The 27,731-nt window shown below is 35.8% G+C and overlaps 2 protein-coding genes across 2 annotated transcripts; both read right to left on the reverse strand.

Moving 5' to 3' along the window:
• Window positions 1–526: 526 nt before the first annotated feature.
• Window positions 527–7,761, reverse strand: LOC138315599 (uncharacterized). The gene is made up of 3 exons (XM_069256739.1): window positions 7,262–7,761; window positions 3,414–3,699; window positions 527–3,128 (listed from the first exon to the last, which is right to left on the reverse strand). Exons 1-3 carry the CDS (start codon window positions 7,415–7,417, stop codon window positions 1,918–1,920), a joined length of 1,653 nt encoding a protein of 550 aa, XP_069112840.1. The 5' UTR covers window positions 7,418–7,761; the 3' UTR covers window positions 527–1,917.
• A 3,156-nt stretch (window positions 7,762–10,917) lies between these two features.
• LOC138315600 (FK506-binding protein 5-like) lies at window positions 10,918–26,672 on the reverse strand. Its single transcript, XM_069256740.1, has 9 exons — window positions 26,494–26,672; window positions 21,353–21,465; window positions 20,710–20,839; window positions 20,413–20,524; window positions 20,045–20,278; window positions 16,067–16,179; window positions 15,730–15,853; window positions 14,947–15,493; window positions 10,918–13,533 (listed from the first exon to the last, which is right to left on the reverse strand). Exons 1-9 carry the CDS (start codon window positions 26,655–26,657, stop codon window positions 13,373–13,375), a joined length of 1,698 nt encoding a protein of 565 aa, XP_069112841.1. The 5' UTR covers window positions 26,658–26,672; the 3' UTR covers window positions 10,918–13,372.
• Between the last annotated feature and the right edge of the window lie 1,059 nt (window positions 26,673–27,731).

Here is a 27,731-nt window from a genome sequence, read left to right on the forward strand (position 1 = left end):
TCAGTATGCCAGAATATAGAAGTTATAAATGGTAGCGAGTACAAATGTACAATTATCTAAATTGATAGTTAAACTCCCTGTTATAATATATGACTTGTCTTTTTATAAAGAAACAACAAAGTGATAAATAAGATGCAATAGCAACAATTGCGACAACAGAATAAAGATAATAGTAACTCTGTATATTTACTTAGTAGTTTATAGAAATTGATCAATATGCATCAATTTCTCTATTACAAGATTTCAAACCAAATATCTTGTAATAGATATACAAGAGAACTCTAGTCTCTTGTATTAACACATAAAATTATCTGCAATTATCTATGGAAATTGAGCAATGCATCAATTTCCCTATTACAAGATTCACAAATCCAAATATCTTGTAATAGAAATACTCAAGGCTTTTAAACCACTGTGTTTGTAATAAACACAACTATTTATAAATATTGATCAAGTAATAATCAATTTCACTATTACAAGATAACTATATCTTGTAATAGAAATACAAGAGTACACTAGACTCGTGTATTATCCTATACAAATGTTATAGAATTTAAAAATGATTTATAGAAATTGATCAAGAGATCACTTTCACTATTACAAGATTAACTATATCTTGTAATAGAAGTACAAGAGTAAACTAGACTCTTGTATTATCCTAAGTACAAACTATTTATGGGAATTGATCAAGTCATCAATTCCTCTATTACAAGATTCACAAATCCAAATATCTTGTAATAGAAATACTCAAGGCTTTTAAACCACTGTGTTTGTAATAAACACAACTATTTATAGAAATTGATCAAGTAATAATCAATTTCACTATTACAAGATTAACTATGTCTTGTAATAGAAATACAAGAGTACACTAGACTCGTGTATTATCCTATACAAATATTATAGAATTTAAAAATGATTTATAGAAATTGATCAAGAGATCACTTTCACTATTACAAGATTAACTATATCTTGTAATAGAAGTACAAGAGTGCACTAGACTCTTGTATTATCCTAAGTACAAACTATTCATGGGAATCGATCAAGTCATCCATTCCTCTATTACAAGATTCAACCAACTCTAAATATCTTGTAATAATTCCTATTGAACAATAGACGATTTGTATTATAAGTTATGCCAACTTTCTTATAATCGATATAAGGGAGATATATACATACCCCTCGGGCGTCCACATTTCCTTATATGGAAAAAAGTGGAGGCAAAGTGGCGGCCCTCCAGACTGTTTACAACAATAACAGTCGTACATTGCCGACGTCACAATATAGTGCCAAAAATGAAAGCACAAAGAATAGGTTATACATAACATAAAACAACTGTTTATCAACTAAAAAATGCTCTATAAATACACAAAATATAGTTACAAGTCTCTGATTCCGTTTCCGAGCCGTATTTAAAAATGTACACAAAAATCAGCAGGAACGTCAGCGTCAACAGTTTCACCGTGAAAACAGTACAACTGCTCGGACCGAATATGTCTTGAAATCGGCCGTTGTACGCTAGGCCTACAAGTACGTATTAAACACATACATTTTGATTAATAGTATTGTTATTGTCTTAACGATCAATGAATTAAATCATAAGATTGATCATGAAGCTTACATAGACAAAATAGCTAATTCAAATTCAGACCGCCTGCTTAGTCAAGATCCAATATGGCGGCTATCGTACTACTTGCCAACAAACTATTTCACATAAATCTAATATCACATACCATCTGATAGCATGGTCAGTTAGATAAAAACATTTCCATTTGCCATGTACTGCTAATTATTTACAATACAACAGTTATTACACGCTTATTCAATATATAAACACACCTGGGATACAGTTCAGTAACATAAACACACAACAGCTGATCGTCAGTCAGCTGATCTCAAATGAGCATTCGTTAAAGTATACTAGTATTTTGTTTTGCTCTGGTTAGTTACATAAATAGCCATAATGATAACACAAATTAAGGTTATAATTCCCATTGTAATTATGCCATAACAAAGGAATGGATAACTGTAATTCGCCATAAGGAAACTCAGCAGAGGCGGGGCCACCACAGCACCGATGTACATAGTGCATAGCAGAAAGGCAGTTAGCTTCCCGGTCAAAACAACCAGATATTGACTAGTCCAGCCCAACTGGAGGGGATAACACGCTGATATTCCAAGGCCGATAACCCCGATAGATACCCATGTTCCCGGCACGGACCCAACGTTAGCACTTACAGATAAACCTAAACTTCCCAAAATTATAAATGCTACAAAGACAAATAGCAGTTTTGTTAGAGATAAGACCTTGACAAGGAACGCACACACGACCCTGCCTAAGGTGCAGAAAACAAACAACAGGGAAACAGTCATCGCAGCTTGAGACGATGGCCATTTCAGGAACTGAAGGCAAAACATTGGCATCAAATCGCTCATCGAAACTTCCAAAGCGGAGTGCATTGCCCCGAACAGGCAGGATACTATGAGTAGGAGAAACACTGATGGTCGACGCCAAACACTTTGCGTCTGAGGGGTTAATGCGCTTTTTGTTATATCAGAGGAGTCATCTTCTCTTGAACCGGGATATAGTATTTCAACAACGCCATCATCGACATTCAGTTCTTTTTTGTATTTACATGGCTGATTGTTGTTTGTTTTCTCATCACAGTTAGAGAGGTGTAACTCTTCGTTCACCGTCTCATCATCAATCATTTCTTGTTTGAAACATTTGTTTGAGAAATAGAAACAGGCAAACGGAACTCCACCCGATATTACAAAAGCGGCTGCTATAGTGAATCCCAGGTAAACAACTGACTGTTGTTTCATTATAAAGGAATTAGACATATCCGATACATTGACGTTGAGAAGTGTACTGTTAGTAATGATGGAATACGAAGAGCTCGGCAATTGCGTCACACGAGTATATCTAGTTTCATATGTGACATTTGGTAATGCCTGGAAATGACTTTCATCATTTGTACTTCGGGTAACAGCTACCGGGTTCTTCATTAAGAAAGGAATAAGAGCAAGTGGTGAAATGATCGTTGAAATTGAGAAGAAAAACATTACAGTTTGGAGAAACGTCTGGCGCGTGTTTCCTTCCCACAAATTCACAGAATCTGTTATCAACCCTAAAACAAAATATATATCTTATTACACAGTATATCAGGTAACAACAAACACAAAATTTTGTTAAATTGGAAAACAATTGCCAAAAACATACTTATTATGTTGGCATAAGTATTTGCTGAAAAGAAGGGTAAAAATGTATTTCTTTATTTTTCTCTATAAACCAGTTTTGAGATAAATATAGTATGGAATTGATTAATTTGTTATTGATTTTGGTTTGCTATAACTCAATAGGGATATAGAAGAGAGAAATATTGGTGTGAAGATTTTGATAACGCGGTGCTTACCTAATTCCATGGAGGAAATAAGAAGGCCGTGTAAACCATACATAGCTATCATGGTTCCGAATATCCGACACCAGGGAAAGGCAATCATAAGGCATGCGTTAAGGATTGATGTCACTGAAGTGTACACATCCCTGTCCACCTTGTCATACACCAGACCAGCTAGGGCGTGGCCCAGGATTTTACAAGTGTACAACACAGTCAGGTAGGCTGATCCTTTCTCTAAAGAAGTGTCAGTCAGGAACAAGATCTCCGGAAATGACGGTCCAATTAACCCTTTCAGCCATCCCTGGAAAAAATAAGGTACAAAAAATTAAGTTGTACATGTATAATGGCAAAAGGAACTGTTAGCAAACAGCCAAGAACATGTTTAAAGTGAATAGTCGGGCAAAGAAAACCAGTGTAAATGTGTTCATTGGCCTTCCAAAAGTTCTCACTTATTAATACGACGGCCAAGTTCTGCTTACGTTTCCCAGTTCTGGCCATTAAAGTAAAGGAAAGTTGAAAGCATTGAAAGCGAGGCTGCGTGGAACATAGTCAGCCGGGAGGACGTTTTAGGATTTCCATACTTTAAATTAATTTCTTCGCACGCAGACAGATTTTGGCGAGAGATTTTATTTTTCTATTTCATAAGAAATTATACTGGATACATTCACACAATTTTACCGACTTTAGCCATCCTTGCCCGACTGTTCACTTTAAGTCATGCGAGGATGGACGTTATATTTCCATTCTACCTTCAGTTTCCCGTTTAATCTATGTTAAATCAGATGGGCAATATCAGACTATGAACTCCAATCTGGTCAAGCGTATGAATATTTAACGTTTCCGCTGCGTCACTGACAATGTATACAATGGATGCTTACGCCTATAGGTAAGACACCTATAAATAGAATCTCGCCTCTGGTTGGCCAAAAATTAATGTTGATGGCTCGAGACTGAACTTCATGTTAGAGGCTGGACTATTGGCTTAAAATAAACCATTTTTGTCAACTAATGCCATAAATATTAAATGCATGTTTTCTACTCTTTGAAAATAATATTTGAGCATTAATTTTTGCATTTTGGGGATATTTAGGGTAATTTTGAAATTTGACAATTTCCTGTGTTTTCACTTAGTATTCCGTGCGGGACTGCTTTATTTTAGACGAGCATGGATTTTGGAAGAAGTTTTATTGGTGAACACGCTTTTTTCACTTCGTAACTGTATTCGTGACTGAATTACCTTTCCAACAAGTATAAGTAAGTTATATTTGTATGAACAGAATTTTAGATACACTTATTAATGCTAGCATTATCGCCTATGGGAAATCTATACGCTAGTCTTACCTATAGGTAAGACACCTATAAATAGAATCTCGCCTCTGATTGGCCAAAAATTAATGTTGATGGCTCGAGACTGAACTTCATGTTAGAGGCTGGACTATTGGCTTAAAATAAACCATTTTTGTCAACTAATGCCATAAATATTAAATGCATGTTTTCTACTCTTTGAGAATAATATTTGAGCATAATTTTTTGCATTTGGGGGATATTTAGGGTAATTTTGAAAATTTGACAATTTCCTGTGTTTTCACTTAGTATTCTGTGCGGGACTGCTTTATTTTAGACGAGCATGGATTTTGGAAGAAGTTTTATTGGTGAACACGCTTTTTTCACTTCGTAACTGTATTCGTGACTGAAATACCTTTCCAATAAGTATAAGTAAGTTATATTTGTATGAACAGAATTTTAGATACACTTATTAATGCTAGCATTATCGCCTATGGGAAATCTATACGCTAGTCTTACCTATACATAACGGTCAAATACTTTTAAAAGTGGTTTTAAAGTTGTGCGGTCTATAAAATCTAATAGTATTATCGTGTTGACAAAATAGAGTGTATTAAAAATATCATCGCATAATTTTCATTTGTTCGGTTTGTTTCAAACCGTTTTGTGTTGAACTATATTCAGAAGCTGATGCTATGGCTGTTCCGTTTATTTAACTTGGTGACGTCAACACTAGCTCAAGCGGGAAATTCAAAGGATATACGTGTATAGTTTTGCATTTAAACGATCGTAATGGAAATATAAGTAAAAGAAAGATAAATATTCATGGCGCCCTAACGGGCGCCATTCTATTTATCTTCCTTCCGGATGGGCTTCATATCAACTGTATGTCCAATCTGCTAACAGTTTATTGCTTAACAGTTTTATGTTACGGAGCAGAAAACAAAACGCTGAAATCAGATGGTCATCGATTCATTCATTTTTTTCTCCTCTGTGATAATGAAGAATAAAATTTGAATATTCGTCGTTTAGAAATCATTCTTTTACTGATTGATGATACAACGAAAACGTCTACTCGTGAAACATTTTGTGTGCTTTCAATCAAAAATGTGCTACTATATCAGTTACCGTTTTACCACATAATTTGCAAATAACAGGGAACAGCTTCCCAGACAAATGATAGATGTATAAGGTCACTCATCTGCCATGTATCCTTCACACTTAATTTAAAGATCTCCCACAGGGGATGTGTATCGAGCTTAGTATGTATGCTAGCAATTATGTGTAGGATTCCTTCCATTTCACCTCCTCGCAAGTTTGTACTATTCGTTTTATGAATTGTTTCCACCGTCCCTTTGAAGGCATATCATCGTCAGGGTTGTTTAATCCAAAGAAAATCTCGATATTGTAATTTTTCATAATATTATGCGCGTCCGGTATAAATCCCAAGGAATTGCTATTGTTTGCCGTATATGTTTTCAGTCTGACATTAAATAATTGTTGACATCAAATAATTAAACGCCGTTCAAGTCCGTGAACCAGTTAGACAAATAATAGTCTATGTTCCATACATCGAAAATGCATCTCAGTTTATGCAATATTACTTGCTCTCCAAAACAACTAGTCGTTTGTCTGTTAAGGTGTATGGGGATGCACATCATACATGTGTGACATACCAGGATCAAATTCTCACTGCTGCGATTTAGTACCTGGTTGTATCTCGCTGTTACTGTCACTAACTGAGCAAAACGTGTATTGACACACAACGTTCACAACTAATGACATGATTCACAATTCATCGTAATGCACCACTTACAGAAATTTTAAACGTTTAGACGGTTTCACGGATGGAAGAACATGTCAGCATTGAATATACTTGTTCGTGATTTGTATACGGAAACCCTTTACAATATACTGCGTGGTACATAGACGATATATCTGGAGTAGAACGGTCAATAGATGTTTATTCATCCGCTGGAACTTAATCTTTAGTCTACATATATTGCTCTTGTTTGTAAGAATGTATACATATATATTTGCTGACTTGAAAGGTACATGTATACAGCAAGCAGAAACGATTGCTACGGAAGTTTGTAAAATACATAAATCTAAACTATGTTGGGTGGATACATTTGGAATCAATTCATTGAAAACTGACACAATTTATGTACTATCCATAATTTTGATAATCATAATTAAGATACCCTCACCTAACTTTGGAACTTTTGAAATGGCCATTCTTGATCATGATACAAACTGAAACTTCCAAAGAAATGTTGTTTTTGAGTGATTTTTTTTACAATAAAATGAATTATAAACATCCACGAGAAACTCACTATTGACAAATGAAAACTGTTACAATCCATGTAATCTTACAATTTGGCCTCGCCTTATCTAACGAACATTCGACAATGTATGTTGTCATGGTTTTTCACGATCATTATGTAACGTAAATTAAAAACCAACGTAAACTACTGATTACCTATGTGCAAAATTTGCATATCCGGTTTTCTTATGCATTATAAAGTTTTGATACAAAATGCATAGTCAACCTTGCCTTGATTATGTATATTACTTACAACTATAAACAAAGACCAGGCGACAGCAGCGCTCCGTTTGATGTTTTCTCTGAAGTCTCTATCCGTCCTAAATCGAGATAGAAATGAAACACGACCATTTCCAACCTTGGAGTTCTTTTCTCTGTCAGTCTTGTTTAAACCACTGCTTGTTGACATAGTGATGGCGAATAAATATATTTCTGTGTTGTGTATCTGCACAACTGCACAGTGAAAGGTGCAAGTAAACTGCGATCTAATGCATCTCCCATATATAACGTAGATCTAGGGTTACCTACGTAAAGTAAAATACAACTGCATATGCAGTTGCATTCTATATTGTCGTGTGAAGCGATCCTTGCCTCCAAATAGCAGTCCTTGGCATAAGTTGTTTAGGTATAGAGAAGGTATAGAAGGGATATACATCTATGGATCCGCTTCAATAGCGATACTTCACGTCGGATGTTGATATATTGATGGCTTAATTCCCATCTATATTAACAGTCGGCGTTCATACGGTCCCCATAGTGCGTCTGTTAACCTTTTTCAATTTTGTCACAGCACGCGGTTCAGTGGCCTTCAGCATATGATATGCATGACTTTGCTATGTAATCAGATCGGAAGCAGTGCGAATCGATGCACAACGTAGATGTAGCTGATTGCTGTTTGGAGCGTTTAAAAATCATTATTATTATCTGTATTTCCTCCAAAATTGAAGATTACATAAAGACTGACATTTAACATGAAAAATATTAACATAAAATGCAAATAGATATTTACAAAATATGTACAAGTTCAAGTCTAATAATTAGTAATGAGTTGAGATTTAATCATAGCAATAAAGATCGCATGCTTATTTCCTAATCTAAACTCCTCTAAACCACTGTTTGAGAAATCATAGGCAAATTGTTTACCTTTTATTTGTATCACAATCGAAAAGAATATGGGTAACATGATCGTTAAAAAGCATTCCACAATATTGACATACTGTAATTATTTACAATCTGATAATCATGAGTTTACACAAACATACAAAATACAATGTACATGACTATTATACTGTGGTAACTTTACAGCGAGTTCCCAAAGAAAGTGCAACCTATTTTTAGGGTGAATACATTTGAATCTAATAAAATCTATATCATTTGACATACGTTATAGACGTGATTTTTCATCAAAGTAAACATTTTATAAACAAGTTTTCGCCAATGTTTTTTTTACTAGGAGAAGTACCAGATTAAAATAATTAGTAAAAGAATCATACAATGAGTATTTTCGTAATATACTTATGATGTCTGGTATGAAACCTTGTTGTTTTTCTGCATTCAAAAAATACGTAAAACATCTGGTGACAAAAATTTTTTGAATCAAGAATCCACTATCCATGGCTATAATTCTTCTTACAAACAATAATTTTCTGACGGTAACCCAACCGAGCAATGATAAACACATGTCGGTCCTGGTCCTCATTTTAAAGCATTGAACACATTTTACAATAAAATTCTGAGCTCGTTCCAGCATTTTTATCTCTGAGTTATTAAGAAGCCACAACTCACATCCGAATAGTGCAGATGGATAAATCTGAATTTTGGCCAATTTGGCAATAGTTGCAGGGTTAAGAGCATTAGGATGAGCACCTGACTTTAGAAGTGACATAATACCAGTTTTTAACTTACAACATGCCCTTTTAGTTCTTTCGACACTATTTCTATAGTGATTTAACATTAACAATATACCAACGTGTTTGATTTCAGAAACTACTGGTCGAACACAACTGTAAAGTAAAATATTAGATACATTGTACTTTGTGTGTGTATTGGAAAACGTCATAATATTACTTTTAGTTGAAGAGAACGTAAACCGCCACTTCCGACTATACTTTTCACATATGTTAACCATGTCTTGCAAACTTTGATAATTTGTACTTAAAGGACTCAAATCGTCTGCTTGAGTGGGTATATTAACTCAAATTTCTGTCATACCTATGATATTACAGGTCCCGTACATCAACGTCATTTTCATGGTTTATTTCCAGAAATAATACGGATTACGTTTAAACACGAAAACTATGAGAACTAATCCTTTTATCTGAATCGCAAATATAAAATCAAAGGCAGTCATGAACAACGTACCCGTTTATTTATTTTTGACTATGCCAAACTGCATAGACTACGACTTTTTCAATTAAACGTTAGCGTTATTATGACATTCTATTGTTGTCTATCCAAGCACACTGAAATAGCTTCATATAGTAATAATCTACTACTAAAGATTGTCAATTGCCGAAGATATAAAGGATTGGGATATTCTACTCGCGGAATCACAAAATTCTGTAGAACCCGAGGATTTTAAACAACATTTTGTGACCCCCAGGTAGAATATCCCTACCCTCCTTATCCACATATGAAAGAGTCTAAAAATAATTTCGTTCAAAAAACTTACAAGGGCTCACCAGTGTACTTTAATAGTTTTCTGTCGAAAAGATCGTTGATCGAGATTAAGTAAGAATCTTGTTTTTGAGCAATCCGTCATTAGATGACGGGTTTCTATTAAAGTCTGCGTCTGTCGACCAAGGTACGTGCGTTATCCATAGACAATTATTGTCTCGTTATTTCTCAAGTCTTTCTCAAAATGCATTTGGATGTTCCCCTTGATCAATAAATGTAATTTGAGAGCGATGGATAGCCGGCATGCGGCCAAACTATCGCTGATTCTCTGCAAGTGCTGGCTAGATTTTCCTTACATTTTCTTATGCAGTTTCCGCTAGGACCCTATATACTCGTGCATGTTCCGTTTTAACAAATAACAACAAACGGGTGGTCTTCTATACTATTTACAGACTTGAAAGAGGAAGATTTAACGGTTATTTCCAAGAAAATACTCATCATAAAGAAGCATAAGTAGGTTCCAATGGTCGCCGAGTGGCACATATCCCTTTGATCGAAAAGTATTCATCTGGTGTTTTGGCAATTGCGCTACTTCTCAGGAAGCTAAATCTTGTTTTAAGTACTTTGGATCTGAGGTATGTTTCTGTTTTAATGTGTTCTTTTTATTTTGGGAGTGGTTAGAATGATGTCAGATAGGCAGCCATCTTTAATTTCGGCAAATGAACTTTGCAAATTTGTATTACTATATTTCAGAGATCTTTCTTAGATTCCGGTTTGACCATTTGTATTTGTTTTAAGGGGAATCACGGCTGCTGACAAGTTGTCATCTTATATATTGATCAGTTATATTCTTGCAGAAAGTATCGGACGGATCTTTCAAAACTCAATGGCGTTGAATCCCTTTAACATACATGTACAGCCATGTTGGATTTTGTCTTTAAAACTTTGAGATATAGCGGTCACAACGTTCATTTGTATGAATCTACGATGGTCGCCTGTCAACCATCTTGTCCAATAAGTCCCAAAAATGTTGTTATAAGAGAACGACCTGAGAAAAAGTGGTAATACGAAATTTTACTGGCAGACAGACCACGGACAGAAGGCAAATTGAATCACAGGGACCTGGGACGAATTTCTGTTATATAGTACATAATATGTATATAAATACTGTTGGTTAGAAATTAGTGTCAGGTCCCTGTGAATTGAATATAATAGGTCAGCACTTGTTTTATTGGTGGGATAAAGATAAGTTGAACAGACATAAACAATTCAACCAAATATTTTATTGTTCCAATATATGCAAATAAAATTATCTCAAAAGTATAACTAAATCCATTTCTATGTTAATATGTAATCGTATTGCACTTAATATTTAAATGTGTCAGGGTAAAAAACCAATATGTAAATACATGAAAATCGATATCTGTATTGCTTTGATGATTGGGAAATTCAGAAAATATAACAAAGTAACAACTGCATGACATTTAAAACATGCCATAAGCAATAATACTACAACAAAGTGTTTATCTGTAGGAAATACCAATTGTACTCTAGGTTATTCTTAGATCATGTAATGTTGATAACATAAGGCTCTTTTGTAACAAAATTTGTATAATAAACAAGAGGCCCAGAGGGCCTGTATTGCTCACCTGGTTATTGTAATGCCAGGTTATGTTCTGAACACAGGATCATTGTTTCTTTTATGAAGGAATTTAATGATTTACCTGTAATTTCCCTATTGGGACCCATTCTTTCTGCTCCAGGGGGCCAGAGCCAAAATTTATACAAACTCTGGTTAAATTCTATGTAGAGCTCTATGATTAGTAGCGATTTAAAGACTTTACCTCTATTTCCCCCCATCCATCCTTCCCCTGGGGGGACAGAGCCAATATGTATACAAACTATGTTCCCCTTCCCCCAAGGATGTTTCTGGCCAAATTTGGTTACATTCCATGAAGAACTCTATGACCAGCAGCGATTTAAAGGAAATGTTGACGGACGGACGCCGGACGGCGTGCCATGACATAAGCTCACCGGTCCTTCAGGCCAGGTGAGCTAAAAATGGGTTATCCCATTGAACACTTTATCAGTTTTAAATAGTCAAATAAACAAAGGAAAAACAAATATTGGTATTCCCTGTGGTGGTACATTCAGGACACATGAAATCTTATTATATCTGCAAGTCAAAACATCTCTTTACTCAACCTGGAGAGTAGAGACATGGGTAACAGTCTGTGTGCATGTCACAACGTGGAAAAGCAGTGAAAAACCCATTTATCAACACAGATAAACCAAAAAGATATTTTCAAAAACTGTCTTACATACCAGTCGAAAGGGTATAGCAGTGAAAAACCCCTTTATCAACTCTGATAAAACTGTATCAAATTTGATAAACTCACATTACTGAATTTGATAAACCTATTTAGCGAATTCAACAATGCTAGGATTTTTTCAAAAACTGTCTTACATACCAGTCAACAGGGTATAGCAGTCAAACAAAAGCTGAACAACTCTGATAAATTTATATTTTCAAATAAACCTATTCCACTAATTAATTTTCAAAAACTGTCTTACATACCAGTCAACTTGGTATAGCAGTGAAAAACCCCTTTATCAACTCTGATAAAACTGTATCAAATTTGATAAACTCACATTACTGAATTCGATAAACCTATTTAGCGAATTCAACAATGCTAGGATTTTTTCAAAAACTGTCTTACATACCAGTCAACAGGGTATAGCAGTCAAACAAAAGCTGAACAACTCTGATAAATTTATATTATCAAATAAACCTATTCCACTAAATTAATTTTCAAAAACTGGCTTACATACCAGTCAACTTGGTATAGCAGTGAAAAACCCCTTTATCAACTCTGATAAAACTGTATCATCAAATTTGATAAACTCACATTACTGAATTTGATAAACCTATTTAACAAATTCAATAATGCTAGGATTTTTTCAAAAACTATCTTACATACCAGTAAACTGAGTATAGCAGTAAAAAAAACCTTTATCAACTATGATAAATAAATATTTATTATTGAATTTGACAAACTCACAATATCCATTTTGATAAATCCATTCGCTTTCATTCACATCCCAGCCTACTTGTTATGGCAGTGAAAAATCACTTTATTAACTCTGATAAATCCTTTTTACATTTCATGAATTCACAGTACTGAATTGAATAAATCTATTCATTTTCAAAACTGTCTTACATACCAGTCAACTTGGTATAGCAGTGAAAAACCCCTTTATCAACTTTGATAAAACTGTATCACCATATTTGATAAACTCACATTACTGAATTTGAAAAACATATTTAACAAATTCAATAATGTTAGGATTTTTTCAAAAACTGTCTTACATACCAGTCAACAGGGTATAGCAGTCAAACAAAACCTTTTTATATTGGTTTAGAAGTTATGTAAATCACATACCGTAATTAATAATTCAATATAGAAAATGCTATCTTCAAAATGGTATCTCTATGTCTTAAATGTACCATCATAATTTTCAAACTGTTCTAAAACATTATTGCAGAAATCATATCCTTAATTATTGAAATTGTTTATAGTAGAATAAAACATCAATAAAAAAAACTCACAATGATTCTACATTTGTCAATTTGATTTTTCCCAATTACTACTGGCCAAAACAAATTTTCTAAATCCCTAGAGAACTTGTCATAATTTGCCAACTCCTATATAAACAGCTTCTAAATGTTTGCTCTTTTGTTGTCAATTCAGAATAGGTCCTTGAGAATGTTCTTTGCGGTAGGCTTCCATGTCCTCATCTGTCGGATGCTGAAGTATCCGTACTTGATACTGCCATAGCTATGTTTACGTGTGTGACCGTATGCGATGCCTTCCTCATTCTCTTTGTGGGTCTGCACCAGTTTTTGTCCTGCAAGTGATAGTGGAAGAATACACAATGTATCTCAGATCTAAATTAAAATGGGAACATTGATATGGAAACATTATTAGATAATTTCATATCAATGGAAGATTGAGTTTTGTGACAACTACTCTTCATTCAAGAATGTTTCTAAAAGATGTGTATGCCAAAAACTGAAAATATTAACTACAAGAAAAGAACATCAAATTTTGTTAAATTAATGGGTTTTTTTTTTAAACTGTCAATCAATTCTAGTTGCAGTTATAAGTTACTTCAACCAGGAAATATAAAATATACAAAAGAAATAAATTTAGTATATGCCTGTGACAGGAAGAGATATGAGCAGGACCGATATGGGTAATTGTATGTATCCCTACTAGGGCTGCCGCGATACGGCAGAAGCGTACCACGATATATTGTGATACACAACAGCTGTATTGTGATATGTATTGCAATATTTTGACCTTAACATATGTGATGTCTATTTCGTATATATTCCATATTAAATAAAAACACCCTTTACAATATACAAACATACAGTGCTATGTTATGTAGTTTTACATCGATTTCAACTGTGTTGTTGAGTAACAAAAATGTTCAAATGTGAGGTTCTAGTTTTAAAAAATATGAGTCTGTTTGTGAAAAAGCTAGGCTACAGTCGATCGTAACCTAATAATGCAATAACTAAACATGATAGTGTCTGCAAATATTAAAACTTTTGAACCTAAATAATGAACAAATTTTACGTACAATTGTCCTGGCAAAATAAGCTTACGATCGTGATTAAACTTCAAAGGGCTGATCGGTTTGCAGTGTCGTTTTGACACGTGTAGGAATTCGAAAATGGCGGCGGACGATGAAGCCTGAAATAGCTGGCAAAATCTCTGCAGCCATGTATTCACCGGGCCTTAAATGTGTTTAGAGAATTATATATTCCGGTATTTTTGATTAATGGAGCGAAGCAGCTTGATAATATTTCAGAAACTAGCCTAATGTCATATTGTTTATTTTCAACGTCATGCAAATGTTTGAATCATTTGAACATTATACACGTTAGTTACAAACATTTGACCGACATCTGAATCGAATGAAAACGAAATTGATACCCACATTGCTTCATATTATCGGAAAGGAAAACAAATATAACTTGCTGGTTTTGTTCTAATGACAGGACGTTTTAATTATATCAAATTAATGAAATTATAATACTAAGAAAATATATCGTAAAAAACCGGTACAGGTAAACTGTATCGCGGTACAATATTTTTTGGTGGTGTATTGCAATACCCCAATATACCGGTTAACCGCGGCAGCCCTAATCCCTACCCATTTTATAACAGGGCCATGATAAGAAAAAGTAAATTAAACAATACAACACTAAAAACAACATGCACATACAGGTTAGATTATGCTGAAAATTACCTTTCTTATAGCTGAGGTAAGTGTTGTCTTCAGAACTGTGAGTTACCAGAGCTTTGAGTGGTCGAGACTGTTCCAGGGGTTCACCATGTTTAGTGTATTGGGAAGGATCAATGTGTGAGATGTCCTGCTCCTTAACTTTAACTGAGACTTTTTCCTCTGTATTGTTAACCCATCCTTGCATGGTAACACGAGGCGGTGGTGCATCATCATCTGAATCCTGTGGAGGACATGGCAGTTTCCTCCTGGGCTTTTTCTCAGACTCAACAGGTTCTGGTGATGTTTTACCGTTAAGTTTCTGCACTGTAGTAACTTGCTCCTCTTGTAATACAGGTTTCCTTACTTTTCTGGCCTGTTTAGGTTGGTCCTGGCTTTCTACAACATCAGGTGTAGGGTATCTGTTTCGGACAACTCTTGAAGATTTCTTGTCTTCGTCTTTTTCAGAAATCTCACCATCTTTATTTGTAGTGTCCTCTGATTCCACAATGTCCCTGTAAACTGGTTCGGGTGCTAAAGTGCTCTGTGAAAATCCAATTTCTTTCAGCTGGCCCTGAAACCAGTAAATGTGCAGTGTTAAGAAATGACCATTGAAAGATATGTTTCATCTTAAAACAAATTTCCTTTTTTTCCTTTTTTCATAAAAAAAATATATTTATTATTATATAAAATTTCAATTACAATTGTACATGTAATACCATGTTTCAAATTTCCCATTTCAGCTATATCAAATTGTACTAGATCAATATAATATAGCATTAATTGGGTTTTTTTTGTATGTGAACTTACAGCAATATCTGGAAACTTGTAGATGTAAACATCTTCTTTACTCTTCATTGAGACTTTCCTCGGATCAATGAATGTTGGAGATAGGACAGACATCATGTCTAGTGTTGACTGCTCTTTGTCATTTCTGTAACCAAAACTCAAAACTTTAAAACACAGCAATATCAAATTATTTATATTGCATACTCATAATTTAAACCTAAACAAAATGTTTTTTGCAAAACTTTAAAAATTTAAAGTTAATTTGTATGGTATCAATGTTTAAGGTTCAAGATGCAATCCAAACAAACAATTTTGTCTTAATAAGTAATATTTCAAATAAATTTAATATATATAGTACCTTAAAAGCTCCTGTTGGTTCAAGATTGATGCAAATTTGGACATAGCAGCGTTGCAAACTTTTACTCTTTCTTCTTCAAAGCTTTCAATTTCAGCTGCAATCTTGGTCATACCCTGCCATCAGAACAGATAAAAATGTATTAGTATGTATTGTATCTAACAAAGAACTTCACTATTTTACCGCAAGTTATTTACATCATAAGATTCTACCGAAGTGGATATGTCACCAGCATAGCCCTTTAAAACATAACAAAAAATAGTTATTTACAGTTGAAAATACTTTTAACAATTATGTGAAGTTATCAAGTCCCATAACTCTTGCAAATATTGACGGATTCTGAACAGTATCAACCCATCTGAAAACTCATTGATATAAAGCAATATACATAATTTGGTTGAAATCTGATAATTGATACAAATTGAAAAGTTATTGAGCGAAAGCCAAATAATTATCAGTTTTGATGATTTTAAAGTCTCATAACTCTTGCAAATATTGACGGATTTTGACCAATTTCAAACCCATCGTAGATCTCATTGATATCAATCAATATGTTTGGTTAGAATCGAATAATAGATATAAAATTTATCGCACCAAAACCAAGAAACTCTTGTAAATATTAACGGATTTTGACCAGTATCAAACCAATCCAAGATCTCATTGATATAAAGCAATATACCAAGTTTGGTTGAAATTGGACAATAACAACTAAAGATATCAAGTGGACAAGTGATACCCATGTGTTGCACTTGCGTTGCAGGCGACACAAAAAAAAGAGTTTGAATATAGAGATCAAGGAGGGTCTTACAATTATCAATATCTGTGGGGCCATAACAAGGACACAAGTTTTAATTTTCATAAAATATCACATAATTTAATGAGAAAGGGCAAATAGAAAGGACAGTTTATATACAAGAGGCCCATGGGCCTTAACGGTCATCTGACTATTAGTACAATACAACATAATCGTTTAAAGATTTTAGCCTATTTGACCACTGTGACCTTGATTGAAGGTCAAGGTAATTCATTTGAACAAACTTGGTAGTCCTTCATCCCAGCATGCTACATGCCCAATATCAGTACCCTGGGCCTTCTGGTTCTTAAGAAGAATTCATTTAAAGATTTTAGCCTATTTGACCCCTGTGACCTTGAATGAAGATCAAGGTCATTCATTTGGACAAACTTGGTAGCCCTTCATCCCAGCATGCCACAGGCCTAATATCAGGTCTCTAGGCCTCATAGTTATTCACAAGAATTTGTTTAAATGATTTTAGCCTATTTGACCCCTGTGACCTTGAATGAAGGTCAAGGTCATTTATTTGAACTAACTTGGTAGCCCTTCATCCCAGCATCCTACAGGCCAAATATCAGTACCCTGGGCCTTCTGGTTCTTGAGAAGAAGTCGTTTAAAGATTTTAGCCTTTTTGACCCCCGTGACCTTGAATGAAGGTTAAGGTCATTCATTTGAACAAACTTGGTAGCCCTTCATCCAAGCATGTCACAGTCCCAATATCAGTACCCTGGGCCTTCTGGTTCTTGAGAAGAAGTCGTTTAAAGATTTTAGCCTATTTGACCCTCGTGACCTTGAATGAAGGTCAAGGTCATTTATTTGAACAAACTTGGTAGCCCTTCATCCCAGCATCCTACAGGGCAAATATCAGTACCCTGGGCCTTCTGGTTCTTGAGAAGTTGTTTAAAGATTTTAGCCTTTTTGACCCTCGTGACCTTGAATGAAGGTCAAGGTCATTTATTTGAACAAACTTGGTAGCCCTTCATCCCAGCATCCTACAGGGCAAATATCAGTACCCTGGGCCTTCTGGTTCTTGAGAAGAAGTTGTTTAAAGATTTTAGCCTATTTGACCCTCGTGACCTTGAATGAAGGTCAAGGTCATTTATTTGAACAAACTTGGTAGCCCTTCATCCCAGCATGCCACAGGCCTAATATCAGGTCTCTAGGCCTCTTAGTTATTCACAAGAAGTTATTTAAAGGATTTTAGCCTATTTGACCAGTGTGACCTTGAATGAAGGTCAAGGTCATTTATTTGAACAAACTTGGTAGCCCTTCATCCCAGCATCCTACAGGGCAAATATCAGTACCCTGGGCCTTCTGGTTCTTGAGAAGAAGTTGTTTAAAGATTTTGGCCTTTTTGACCCCTGTGATCTTGATTGAAGGTCAAGGTCATTCATTTGAACAAACTTGGTAGCCCTTCATCCAAGCATGTCACAGGCCCAATATCAGTACCCTGGGCCTTCTGGTTCTTGAGAAGAAGTTGTTTAAAGATTTTAGCCTATTTGACCCTCGTGACCTTGAATGAAGGTCAAGGTCATTTATTTGAACAAACTTGGTAGCCCTTCATCCCAGCATGCCACAGGCCTAATATCAGGTCTCTAGGCCTCTTAGTTATTCACAAGAAGTTATTTAAAGGATTTTTAGCCTATTTGACCAGTGTGACCTTGAATGAAGGTCAAGGTCATTTATTTGAACAAACTTGGTAGCCCTTCATCCCAGCATCCTACACAGGGCAAATATCAGTACCCTGGGCCTTCTGGTTCTTGAGAAGAAGTTGTTTAAAGATTTTAGCCTATTTGACCCTCGTGACCTTGAATGAAGGTCAAGGTCATTTATTTGAACAAACTTGGTAGCCCTTCATCCCAGCATGCCACAGGCCTAATATCAGGTCTCTAGGCCTCTTAGTTATTCACAAGAAGTTATTTAAAGGATTTTAGCCTATTTGACCAGTGTGACCTTGAATGAAGGTCAAGGTCATTTATTTGAACAAACTTGGTAGCCCTTCATCCCAGCATCCTACAGGGCAAATATCAGTACCCTGGGCCTTCTGGTTCTTGAGAAGAAGTTGTTTAAAGATTTTAGCCTTTTTGACCCTCGTGACCTTGAATGAAGGTCAAGGTCATTTAAAGATTTTACAAACTTGGTAGCCATTCATCCCAGCATGCCACAGGCCTAAAATCAAGTCTCTAGGCCTCTTAGTTATTCACAAGAAGTCATTTAAAGATTTTAGCCTATTTGACCCCTGTGACCTTGAATGAAGGTCAAGGTCATTTATTTGAACAAACTTGGTAGCCCTTCATCCCAGCATCCTACAGGGCAAATATCAGTACCCTGGGCCTTCTGGTTCTTGAGAAGAAGTTGTTTTAAAGATTTTAGCCTATTTGACCCTCGTGACCTTGAATGAAGGTCAAGGTCATTTATTTGAACAAACTTGGTACCCCTTCATCCCAGCATGCCACAGGCCTAATATCAGGTCTCTAGGCCTCTTAGTTATTCACAAGAAGTTATTTAAAGGATTTTAGCCTATTTGACCCCTGTGACCTTGAATGAAGGTCAAGGTCATTTATTTGAACAAACTTGGTAGCCCTTCATCCCAGCATCCTACAGGGCAAATATCAGTACCCTGGGCCTTCTGGTTCTTGAGAAGAAGTTGTTTAAAAATTTTAGCCTTTTTGACCCCTGTGACCTTGAATGAAGGTCAAGGTCATTCATTTGAACAAACTTGGTAGCCCTCCATCCCAGCAACCTACACGCCAAATATGAGTACCCTGGGCCTTCTGGTTCTTGAGAAGAAGTCGTTTGAATAAAAAGTTTACGCACGGCGCACGGCGGACGGCGCACGGCGGACGGCGCACGGCGCACGGCGCACGACGACGGACGGTGCATGATGACAATAGGTCATCCTGACCCTTCGGGTCAGATGACCTAAAAATCCAAAGATGGAAGGTGGTAATTGAATGCCTAAAGTTCAATGAAAATTGAAATAAGACCAGTATTAATTGATTACAGGATGATAATTGAACCATAACGAAATCTGTATAAGGATCAATAATACTGTTCATCATGATTGAATGTATTTTATATATCAGTTCAAATTTAAATTAGATTTGGAAAGAGTGTCTTTAAGATGGGACACTGAGTAATTACTTTAATGATGAAAATTACATCAGATTCATGCAATTGAATTTTACCTTCAGAAGGTTTTTTCTACTTTCAGCTTCTTCTATGACCAATGCCTGGCACTGTTTGAGTGATTTGTTGAGCCGAGTAATCAGATCCTTTTCAACTCCTCGGAGAGTTCTCTGCTCCTTAATATCACGGGCTGATACTTCTACATCCATTCTAATGGTTAAATGTAGTGTAGCTTGGACTGTCTCAAGTTTCTTCTGGCAAGTTGTTAGTTGTTCACGTAACTTTGTCAGTGTCTATTTAAGATTAAACATTATAAGATAATTGCATCATCATTTGCATTAATTACATGCAGAAAATGTAAATATAAGGTTATCATACAGGTTTGTTATGGACATTAGTTTGGTGTAAGCATTTATTCTTAATTTACCTTTTTCTCCTTTTTTAGAAGTGTGAGTTTACTGGAATGGTCATCACATAAGAAGGAATATTGCTTTTTCAGGTCATCTGGTCTGGATTTGGTTGTAGGAGAGTCCAACCATCTATCAAGTAGTATTACAAATATTAGTTATAAATTGTCTGTAACATGAACTGCTGTTTTTTGTGCATCATTTAAATGTTTATAGTTACACATAAATTAATGACATATGCTTACACTGACCATAAGATCAATGAAATCTTAAATATTTTTTTTGCAACTGTTTCTTTCCATTTTTCTTGCCCTTACCTTTTAATCATTTCATATGGTCCATTAACTTCACGTAGTTTGGTAACAAAGTCCTGCTGAAGGGTGACAGAACTTTTCATGTAAGCCTGGTATTTCTCAGTGAAGTTATCAAACATTGCAAAATTTGATGCTGCGAATAAAACAAAGATACAAGTATGTACATGTAGTGATCAATTGTAAAAGTAACATTTTACAGTATCTATGGCACTGCCTAGATACATAGTATGGTACAGGTACACATTAAATTGGTCTGAGTGATACCAGGTATAATCTGACTATTCTTGCATTCCAAGGAATTTATTCATAAACCATTTTTAAAACACTTTTAAGTCAATCATTATCTACGAATCAATGTTTCTTTTTTCATCTTTTATTTACATAACACTAAGCAGAATGTAAAACAATGATATAATTAGAGACTGAGAATAAAGGGAGGTTACTGCCAGATGCTTGGCCTGGTATTAAACTATTTTTTTCAGAAAGACATGCACAATTGAGGTCCGAAAATGACCCAGTAAAGGTCTTAACAGCTAAGGGAAGACAAAGAATTGAAAACATTTTGAAATACCTCATATAAATCAAGTTTGAAAACAGAAATTTTTTATGATGACATACATGTTTTAAAGCACAGATGTACACTTACCACCATTACTCAATGTTTGCAAAGTAGCATTGTTTTGTTTTTCCATAAGTTGCAATTGGGATGATTCACACGCAAGTCTGTCTTTGACAATGTGCTTTATCTCCAATGCTATCCTGAAATATAGTTCAGTGATGAATAAATTTAATATTAGACCATTATACATGTCTGAATTTCTCATCGTCTTTCCTACATGTAGATGTATTGCTTGAAACTAAAATCAGCAACATTCATATAAACCACGTTACCACATTGCTATCATGTTTTCTACAGTACTGAAAAGAAGTAACTTTACGATTTGACCAAAGGCAAGTTTACATTTGTATTCATTTAAGCCTTAAGGTAAATTGTACCACCAAAAATAATATGTAAATAAGAACAAGAGGCCCATGGGCCTTAACGGTCATCTGACTATTAGTACAATACAACATAATCGTTTAAAGATTTTAGCCTATTTGACCACTGTGACCTTGATTGAAGGTCAAGGTAATTCATTTGAACAAACTTGGTAGTCCTTCATCCCAGCATGCTACATGCCCAATATCAGTACCCTGGGCCTTCTGGTTCTTAAGAAGAATTCATTAAAAGATTTTAGCCTATTTAACCCCTGTGACCTTGAATGAAGATCAAGGTCATTCATTTGGACAAACTTGGTAGCCCTTCATCCCAGCATGCCACAGGCCTAATATCAGGTCTCTAGGCCTCATAGTTATTCACAAGAATTTGTCTAAATGATTTTAGCCTATTTGACCCCTGTGACCTTGAATGAAGGTCAAGGTCATTTATTTGAACTAACTTGGTAGCCCTTCATCCCAGCATTCTACAGGCCAAATATCAGTACCCTGGGCCTTCTGGTTCTTGAGAAGAAGTCGTTTAAAGATTTTAGCCTTTTTGACCCCCGTGACCTTGAATGAAGGTTAAGGTCATTCATTTGAACAAACTTGGTAGCCCTTCATCCAAGCATGTCACAGTCCCAATATCAGTACCCTTTGACCCTCGTGACCTTGAATGAAGGTCAAGGTCATTTATTTGAACAAACTTGGTAGCCCTTCATCCCAGCATCCTACAGGGCAAATATCAGTACCCTGGGCCTTCTGGTTCTTGAGAAGAAGTTGTTTAAAGATTTTAGCCTTTTTGACCCTCGTGACCTTGAATGAAGGTCAAGGTCATTCATTTGAACAAACTTGGTAGCCCTTAATCCAAGCATGTCACAGTCCAAATATCAGTACCCTGGGCCTTCTGGTTCTTGAGAAGAAGTCGTTTAAAGATTTTAGCCTTTTTGACCCTCGTGACCTTGAATGAAGGTCAAGGTCATTTATTTGAACAAACTTGGTAGCCCTTCATCCCAGCATCCTACAGGGCAAATATCAGTATCCTGGGCCTTCTGGTTCTTGAGAAGAAGTTGTTTAAAGATTTTAGCCTATTTGACCCTCGTGACCTTGAATGAAGGTCAAGGTCATTTATTTGAACAAACTTGGTAGCCCTTCATCCCAGCATGCCACAGGCCTAATATCAGGTCTCTAGGCCTCTTAGTTATTCACAAGAAGTTATTTAAAGGATTTTAGCCTATTTGACCAGTGTGACCTTGAATGAAGGTCAAGGTCATTTATTTGAACAAACTTGGTAGCCCTTCATCCCAGCTTCCTACAGGGCAAATATCAGTACCCTGGGCCTTCTGGTTCTTGAGAAGAAGTTGTTTAAAGATTTTAGCCTTTTTGACCCCTGTGACCTTGATTGAAGGTCAAGGTCATTCATTTGAACAAACTTGGTAGCCCTTCATCCAAGCATGTCACAGGCCCAATATCAGTACCCTGGGCCTTCTGGTTCTTGAGAAGAAGTTGTTTAAAGATTTTAGCCTATTTGACCCTCGAGACCTTGAATGAAGGTCAAGGTCATTTATTTGAACAAACTTAGAAGCCCTTCATCCCAGCATGCCACAGGCCTAATATCAGGTCTCTAGGCCTCTTAGTTATTCACAAGAAGTTATTTAAAGGATTTTAGCCTATTTGACCCCTGTGACCTTGAATGAAGGTCAAGGTCATTTATTTGAACAAACTTGGTAGCCCTTCATCCCAGCATCCTACAGGGCAAATATCAGTACCCTGGGCCTTCTGGTTCTTGAAAAGAAGTTGTTTAAAGATTTTAGCCTATTTGACCCTCGTGACCTTGAATGAAGGTCAAGGTCATTTATTTGAACAAACTTGGTAGCCCAGCATGCCACAGGCCTAATATCAGGTCTCTAGGCCTCTTAGTTATTCACAAGAAGTTGTTTAAAGGATTTTAGCCTATTTGACCCTCGTGACCTTGAATGAAGGTCAAAGTCATTTATTCAAACAAACTTGGTAGCCCTTCATCCCAGCATCCTACAGGGCAAATATCAGTACCCTGGGCCTTCTGGTTCTTGAGAAGAAGTTGTTTAAAATTTTTAGCCTTTTTGACCCCTGTGACCTTGAATGAAGGTCAAGGTCATTCATTTGAACAAACTTGGTAGCCCTCCATCCCAGCAACCTACACGCCAAATATGAGTACCCTGGGCCTTCTGGTTCTTGAGAAGAAGTCGTTTGAATAAAAAGTTTACGCACGGCGCACGGCGCACGGCGCACGACGACGGACGGTGCATGATGACAATAGGTCATCCTGACCCTTCGGGTCAGATGACCTAAAAACTAAATGGTATAAATATACAAGAAATAAAATACATACCTTACCAAGCTATTTTTCATGTTATGATTTTTTTCTTGTACAATCACCGCTTATTCATACATGTATGTAGTATACAGAGTGAGATATATATGCAAATAACATTTTGGAACTTGTGGATCAGTCAATGTCATCACATCCTCCATATTCTCCAGGGATTCCAATGATACACAAGCTTGTAAGTGATCGCAACCCCTGGAGTATCGAGGATGATGTCGACAGTGATTATAAGTTATGTCATGGAAGCAAAGCCGTCATCTTAGGACAAGATTATTTAACAAGAGGCCCAAGAGGCCTTGAGTCCTTGACAGTCACCTGAGTGCTTCTACAGAAAAAACATTGCAAAGTTGGTTCAAATCTATAAAAATTATTTACGAATTAAAATAAACTTTAAAGTTGAACTTTCGTATTAGAATTTTTATTTTTTGTTTTTCATTTTAACAAGAGGCCCAAGAGGCCTTGAGTCCTTGACAGTCACCTGAGTGCTTCTACAGAAAAAACATTGCAAAGTTGGTTCAAATCTATAAAAATTATTTACGAATTAAAATAAACTTTAAAGTTGAACTTTCGTATTAGAATTTTTATTTTTTGTTTTTCATTTTAACAAGAGGCCCAAGAGGCCTTGAGTCCTTGACAGTCACCTGAGTGCTTCTACAGAAAAAACATTGCAAAGTTGGTTCAAATCTATAAAAATTATTTACGAATTAAAATAAACTTTAAAGTTGAACTTTCGTATTAGAATTTTTATTTTTTGTTTTTCATTTTGAGAGCTAGTGTATTATGTTACCAAACCTTATGCTTAAAATTCCCATTTGCTTTGCCAACGTTAAACAATAAAACCAAACTAGAAGTCAGTCAGTATCAGTGATTTTGTAAATTTCTCTTTTTAATCTATGGAGATTATTTGGTTCCATCAAACCTGTGAATTCAGAAGAAGATTTTTGAAATTTTAGCCATTTTTACCCATTTTGGCCCCGCCCCTCTGGTACCTGGGGGGTCAGCCAGGACCAATATGGATATGGTGTTAAAATGCTATTTCAGGCTAATAATTCTAACCCAGTTTGACTCATTTCCTATTAAAACTAAGCAAATAATGTTCATAAATGTGTTTTTCCTATATAGACCATAGTAAATTTGACCCCCTCCCCTTGGGAAAATCTGATATCCCAGGGCCATGAAATTTACAATTTTTTGTAAAGGGCCTTAAGACCTTCCAATCTATAAAGAGTATTTGGTTCCATCAAATCTGTGCATTCAGAAGAAGATTTTTGAAGTTTTAGCCTATTTGACCCTTTTTGGCCCGCCCCTAAGGCCCCTGAGGGTCGGCCAGGACCAATATGGATATGACGATAAAATGCTATCTCAGGCTAATAATTCTAACCCAGTTTGACTAATTTCCTATGAAAAATAAGCAAATAACATTCATAAATGTGTTTTTCTTTTATAAACTATAGTAAACTTGACCCCCTCCCCAGGGGTAAACATGAGACTCAATGGTCATATAATTCACAATTTTTGTAAAGGACCTGAAGACCTTTCCATCTATGAAGAGTATTTGATTCTACCAGTTCCAGAATTTCAGAAGAAGACTTTTGAAGTTTTAGCTTATTTTACCCCTTTTGGCCCCACCCCTAAGGCCATTGGGAGTCAGTCATGGAAAATTTGTTAATAGGATTCAGTGGCCATTTCATAGGGATAATTCTGACAACATTTGACTCATTTCCTTTTACAAATGACCAAATATGCTCAAAAAAGTGTATTCCCTACTGTATATAAACTATAGTAAACTAACCCCCTCCCCAAGGGGAAACCTGAGTCCCCAGGGTCATATAATTTACAATTTTTGTAAAGGATCTTTAGACCTTTCTATCTATGAAGAGTATTTGATTCCATCACATCTGTGAGTGGAGAATAAGATTTTTGAAATTATAGTCAATTTTACCCCTTTTGGCCCCTTCCACAGGCCCCAGGGGGGTGGGGACCATATAATTCACAATTTTGATTGACCTATGCCTTAAAAGATTTGTGCAAAATTTCATTGAATTTGCTTCAACTGTTTTTGAGAAGAAGACGAAAATGTAAATTAATTACTGACATACGACGGACGACGGACGATGCACGACGCACGACGACGGACAAATGGCGATTAGAATAGAATAGGTCACTTGAAACTTCGTCTCAGGTGACCTAAAATCCAAATTTACAACGATTCTCCATTTTATGTTGAAAATCTCAATTAAAAACATGCAGATTATCTTAAATAAATCCCCATTCTTTTTCAAAACCACTTAATAAGCAATATATATTGACTAGTTCTTAGAACTCGAGAAAATTTTGATGGCTGCAAATCGATGCCAGCGTATGGCGCTTAGCCTTTAATTCAAAATAAAATTGATTGTGTGAAAACACCTTTAAAAGGTAATTTTAAATAAAGCATTACTTACTCTCGTCCTTTGGCGAGACTGTCAACTATTTCTTTCTTCAATAAACGCATTTTACAGATCATTTTCTTGGAAGGACTTTCAGTAATCGACTCCATGATTGATTCACAAACGGAATATGGCGCCTTAGCAACCCTCGAAAAGTCACGTGAAAACAACCGCGCCATCTAGTTCACGTGACCTTAAGGGAGCTAACTCTAAATGACATCGATCTTTAGGAATACATCCACTATTTTTCAATGTGAAAATCTTTGTCACATTGACCCACAGGGACCTGGCACGAAAATTTTTTTTACCAATAGTATACATATATATATTATAGAATCAAGGGTGTGAACTCGGCGGTCGAGAAAAAACGGACCTATAATGGTAGTTTCAGATCCTCTAGCATTCTGGAAACGCATTCTGTGCCTCCCTGGTCTCATTGGAAATTATACGGCTAGTCCTTTGTATTCATTTCAAGTTTTGACAAAGTCTTTTTTTATATAAGGGTCCCCAAATTAATTGCATCACCATCTCCAAGATGGAGCGGCAACCCAGTATGAAATATAAGCTATTTTTGTTCACGTAGAAGGTCAGTGTTTCGAGGTTCCGTTTTAGGAAGCCTAATGGTTCTATCTTGTTTTGCTATAGTTGTTATATGAGTGTCCCAATCAAAACGTCCGCAACATATAAGACCAAGATATGGATTTGTTTTTTATTCCAGAATGTGTCCCGTTTTAATTTTAAAATTTGTGACTTTTTCCTTATTACAGGAATGTAGCCACTTTATTTTGCATTAAAATATCAATCAAATGTTTGCCCCAGTGTTCCAAATTGTGTAGGGGTCATCCTGTAATAATTGAATGTGGTCTTGGGAATTTGTGTGATTTCTCGTATAGAAGAGTCATCTGCAAAGAGGCTTACTTTTGAACAAACACAGTCAGGTAGATCATTGTATGTGACAGAGAAACTAATAGCGTCCACTGTTTCCCTTGACTCCTGAGTCTACAGATGCTTCTCGAGAGAATTCTCCCTTGTTACTCCTCATCTGACGCTGTGTCCAGGAAGGGTTTGAGAGCCACTGTGTAAGACTTTGATGCCGTAATGGTTCAGATTTGTGTAGAGTGTTTTGGTGTGGTACAGTTGCCGACATTTACGATTTCCCAATTAATTTCAAATCTAAGCTTTTTTTGAGAAGAATGTTTTAATCCAAACAACCTATAAACATAGCTGCATCTGATAAGTAATATATTTCACAT

The sequence above is a fragment of the Argopecten irradians genome, chromosome 2 (assembly GCF_041381155.1).
Source record: "Argopecten irradians isolate NY chromosome 2, Ai_NY, whole genome shotgun sequence".
Taxonomy (NCBI): domain Eukaryota; kingdom Metazoa; phylum Mollusca; class Bivalvia; order Pectinida; family Pectinidae; genus Argopecten; species Argopecten irradians.

Bases quoted from the DNA above. Each gene is read 5' to 3' on its own strand.
- LOC138315599 (XM_069256739.1), bottom strand. From the start codon at position 7,417: ATGTCAACAAGCAGTGGTTTAAACAAGACTGACAGAGAAAAGAACTCC. The intron at 3,700-7,261 runs GTAAGTAATATA...TATTTTTTCCAG, and splicing joins CCTGGTCTTTGTTTATAGTT to GGATGGCTGAAAGGGTTAAT. The intron at 3,129-3,413 runs GTAAGCACCGCG...ATTTTGTTTTAG, and splicing joins TATTTCCTCCATGGAATTAG to GGTTGATAACAGATTCTGTG.
- LOC138315600 (XM_069256740.1), bottom strand. From the start codon at position 26,657: ATGGCGCGGTTGTTTTCACGTGACTTTTCGAGGGTTGCTAAGGCGCCA. The intron at 16,180-20,044 runs GTAAAATTCAAT...TTCTGATGGCAG, and splicing joins GTAGAAAAAACCTTCTGAAG to GGTATGACCAAGATTGCAGC. The intron at 15,494-15,729 runs GTAAGTTCACAT...TACTGGTTTCAG, and splicing joins ACAAGTTTCCAGATATTGCT to GGCCAGCTGAAAGAAATTGG.